Here is a 3,732-nt window from a genome sequence, read left to right as displayed (position 1 = left end):
GATGGTGTGGAAATGCAGGCTGCCCTGGAGACCTTGCACTCTGTCCTTTAGAGCACTACCGGCTTCCACAAACTGTTATTCAGACGTAAGTATAAAGGCTACACTAAACTTCATTGGCAGACCATCCAGTGTGCGGCGAACACTGGGCATACAATGTAACAAAGTATGTTAGGTAGTCGCGACGTACTGTTACTTGGTGTCAGCTACAGCCAGTATTTTGGTCTTGGTGAACGTGACCGACTCTGTAGTCCTGAGCATGCGCACTGTATCGCATCTCCTGTGTGGGGACGAAAGAGGACATCACGGAAAAAAGTCGCCTTCGGCAACCCCACGCAGTGATCTGAACCCTTCTAGCTCCTATATAACTGCTACACTGCTGCGATGCCAGGACTACTAATACATTCAAGAATAACCAGACTTCCCAGCAAGGATTAGTGGTTGAAGACACGTGTATTATACCGTATGGAAGCAGTATGCGGGAAATGGTTGGAGGTTGCTGTGTGTGTTCCGATGAGCGCGGCTGGGCTGAGAATCCGCTGGTATATTGTGATGGACACGGGTGCAGCGTTGCCGTGCACCAGGGTAACTGGCCTTCCTGTATTACAATGTTATTACGGCTTTGGAGGGAGATGTTGTTACGCGCTTACGTACGTGTGTGTTCATGTACATACGAGGGCGTGTTGTGTCCCCGATCACACATAGGCAATGTAGTCGTGCTACTGGATATGAAAGAGGTGGATGATCATTGATCATTGTGGAAGGATACATAACGCTCGATAGTCACGAGCTCATAGCTATCGTTAGCTTTTTATGGCAATGCTACAGGGCCTCCAGGAGCATTGTCGCCCTAAAGCGGGGCGCAGAAAGCTTTTCACATGCTTTGTTGACATCATGCTGTTTCTTAGTAGCGCCGCTGTGACCATTTTGTCTCCAATACGGACACAATTGTAGAGGAATCCTTTCTCGTTCAAGTCTCGTAATGTTACAGTCATTGTTACAGTTGTCACTTACACCTATGCTATATATGGTATATATATGTATTCTCATTACCAGAACACCGAAGAATGAATATGAAACTTTGCAAGCTGTCCCAACTTTATCTTGCCGACAGTAGGGCTATTATGTGATAGAACAAAAAGCATAGTCCACTCCACCTATTGATACTTACTGAATAAAATGTTCCTGTGTGGTGAAATTAAGTGTTAAATGGTATGAGTGGAAGTTGTGCAGTGGGAATTTGATGGACAGCTTCTTTGTACAAAGAAAGTTTGCATTATCCAGTTGAGATTCATGTTTGTCTTTTGATACCCACTTTATTATTCATTTTCTTCGAGATAGAGAGTCAACTGCATGTGAAGTTGCAGTACATGCTGTAGATGAACATTACAGAATGACTTCTCAGTTTATCTTCACTTTTCTTTCTTTAAAATGTGTAATGTGGTGTGTGTGTGTGTGTGCGCATAAGTGTGCTTATCTTCATGTGTAGGCTGTGTTACCACATCTCACATCTGTGCACATTTCATTTATGACTGTTGTCATGGCATTTCCTTGACAACTACATGCAGCAAGAGTAACACGTGTTTGCGTGTCTTGCTTTGTTTTGTTCTGCCGCCGTTGTCCAGCCTGCTACGGCATCGTCCAGGTGCCCACCGGCCCGTGGTTCTGCCGCAAGTGTGAATCCCAGGAGCGGGCAGCGCGAGTGGTGAGACCCCTGAGACACACACCCCCTCCACACAGACACACACACACACACACAAACACACAACCACACACACACACACACACACACACACACACACAAACACACACACACACACACACAGAGACACACACACACACACACACACAGCCCACATTAGGCATACTGCAATTAGAGGCAGTGGTGGACGAAGTACACAAATCCTGTACTTGAGTGAAAGTAGAGATACACATGGTCAAATGTTACTCCAGTAAAAGTAGAAGTCCTCCTTTTACATTTCCACTTGAGTGGAAGTACAAAAGTACTTGCCTTCAAATGTACTTAAGTATCAAAAGTAAAAGTCCTGAAATGTATTATGCCTAATACAGTTGCATTGTTGAAATGATTCGGCACAGACATAGGCATTCATTGAGCCTTTCTCCTCCATTCAAGGACAAAATCAGTTAATACTTGTTGTATGTAGAAATAACTAAAAACAAACTAATGTGATATCTTATCTTAGATACTTCAAAGTAACCACATTTTTCTTTGTTAAATGCTTTACACTTTCGGACCAAATCAAGATGTTCCCTTTTGTGTTTGATAGTGTCAGATTGTCTATCATTTGCCTGATGGCGTCAAGAGGCTAGTTATGGTAACATCAATATTGTGAAAAGGGGTCAACAAGGTACAGTAAATAGTGCATATGACAATAACATAGGTTAGGCAACACCATTATTTGACGCCTAGCTCGCTTAATAGAAAATATACATTTACACATGTTTTTGTACAGTCTTTTTTCCAAAAGGAACTTCAGCTGTACTTCAGCTGTCACAAAATGTAGTGGAGTAAAAAGTAAGATATTTGGCCTCGAAATGTACTGGAGTAAAAGTAAAAAGTTTAACAAAATTGAAATACTCAAGTAGAGTACAGATACATGAAAAAGCAACTTAAGTACAGTAATTGAGTAAATGTACTCAAGTAATGTCCACCACTGATTAGAGGCACCTCCATGTGCACTGACTCAGCCACAAAAATGTCTTAAGTCTGTCAGTGTGGCTTTATGGACCAATATAATACTCTAACCAATCAGAGTCATATTTAAAGCATTTCAGTGTGTCAGATAAAGCTTCACTTTCAATCAGATGTACTGTTATCTGAAGTTATCTTGTTTTAATTCAGGACATTTTTATTGTTAAATGAAATTGGCCCGCCGGCCAATTTTCAAAACTCAATGTGGGTTCTCCCTTGAGCCAAAAAGTTTGCCCACCTCTGTACTATACCATATAGTACCATACTTACTTTATCATATAGTACCCTACACATACTACACCATATAGTACCATACACATACTATACCATATAGTACCATACACTTACTTTATCATATAGTACCCTACACATACTACACCATATAGTACCCTACACATACTACACCATATAGTACCCTACACATACTATACTATAGTACCATACAGAAATGTTATTCTTTTGCTGTAAATCGCTTGGATAAATGTGTCTCCCAAATGAATCAATGTTAATGTACATAGTATGTAATGTGTGTTTTATATGTGTCTCTCTTGGTAACAGTAAGTCTTATGGTCATACAAAAGAATAGAAGAAATTATACTGATAGTATAGACAAGTTCTTCTTTTACCTTAATTGTCTCGTGGTAACCAATGGTTATGTTTTTCTCATTCACAAAGTACAAAGGATCTCCCCTGTAAGCGAGGCGCTTTGCCTTAGTCTTTGATGGGGCTCGCCAATTTTTCCTGATTTCACAGATACATAGTTCAGATGTCGTACAGGTGTTGCACAGGTGCCAATGGAGAGACTTGCCCTAATTTTAATACCCAAAGCTCTTACTCCCAATTTAGAAACATGGCACAGTTCACAAGTGTACTGAACGTTACTATGAGATATTTAGTTGTAATAAATGTGTGTGAGTGGGTGAATTGGAACACGTAATGTAGAAACACATAAATGCTCCCATTGAGATGAGATGAGTTTACCGCACAGAAAAAAACCCTTTGCAAATGGGTTCATGCAAATG

General features: G+C 40.9%; 1 protein-coding gene across 6 annotated transcripts in view; it reads left to right on the top strand.

Moving 5' to 3' along the window:
• LOC121717945 (protein AF-17-like) overlaps nucleotides 1-3,732 on the top strand; it is a 35,547-nt gene continuing 31,815 nt past the window's right edge. For 4 of the 6 annotated variants that reach the window (XM_042102665.1, XM_042102668.1, XM_042102667.1 and 1 more), the window contains exons 1-2: nucleotides 187-582; nucleotides 1,623-1,702. In XM_042102665.1, the coding sequence (XP_041958599.1) occupies nucleotides 474-582; nucleotides 1,623-1,702 (189 nt within the window). In that variant the 5' untranslated portion in view covers nucleotides 187-473. Of the gene's footprint in view, nucleotides 86-186; nucleotides 583-1,622; nucleotides 1,703-3,732 lie in introns of those variants that run through there. The other 2 variants (XM_042102669.1, XM_042102663.1) reach the window with 2 other exon arrangements.

The sequence above is a fragment of the Alosa sapidissima genome, chromosome 9 (genome assembly GCF_018492685.1).
Source record: "Alosa sapidissima isolate fAloSap1 chromosome 9, fAloSap1.pri, whole genome shotgun sequence".
NCBI lineage: Eukaryota > Metazoa > Chordata > Actinopteri > Clupeiformes > Clupeidae > Alosa > Alosa sapidissima.
The sequence above is the reverse complement of the archived record's forward strand: the minus strand, read 5'-3'. Positions and strand labels throughout refer to the sequence as shown.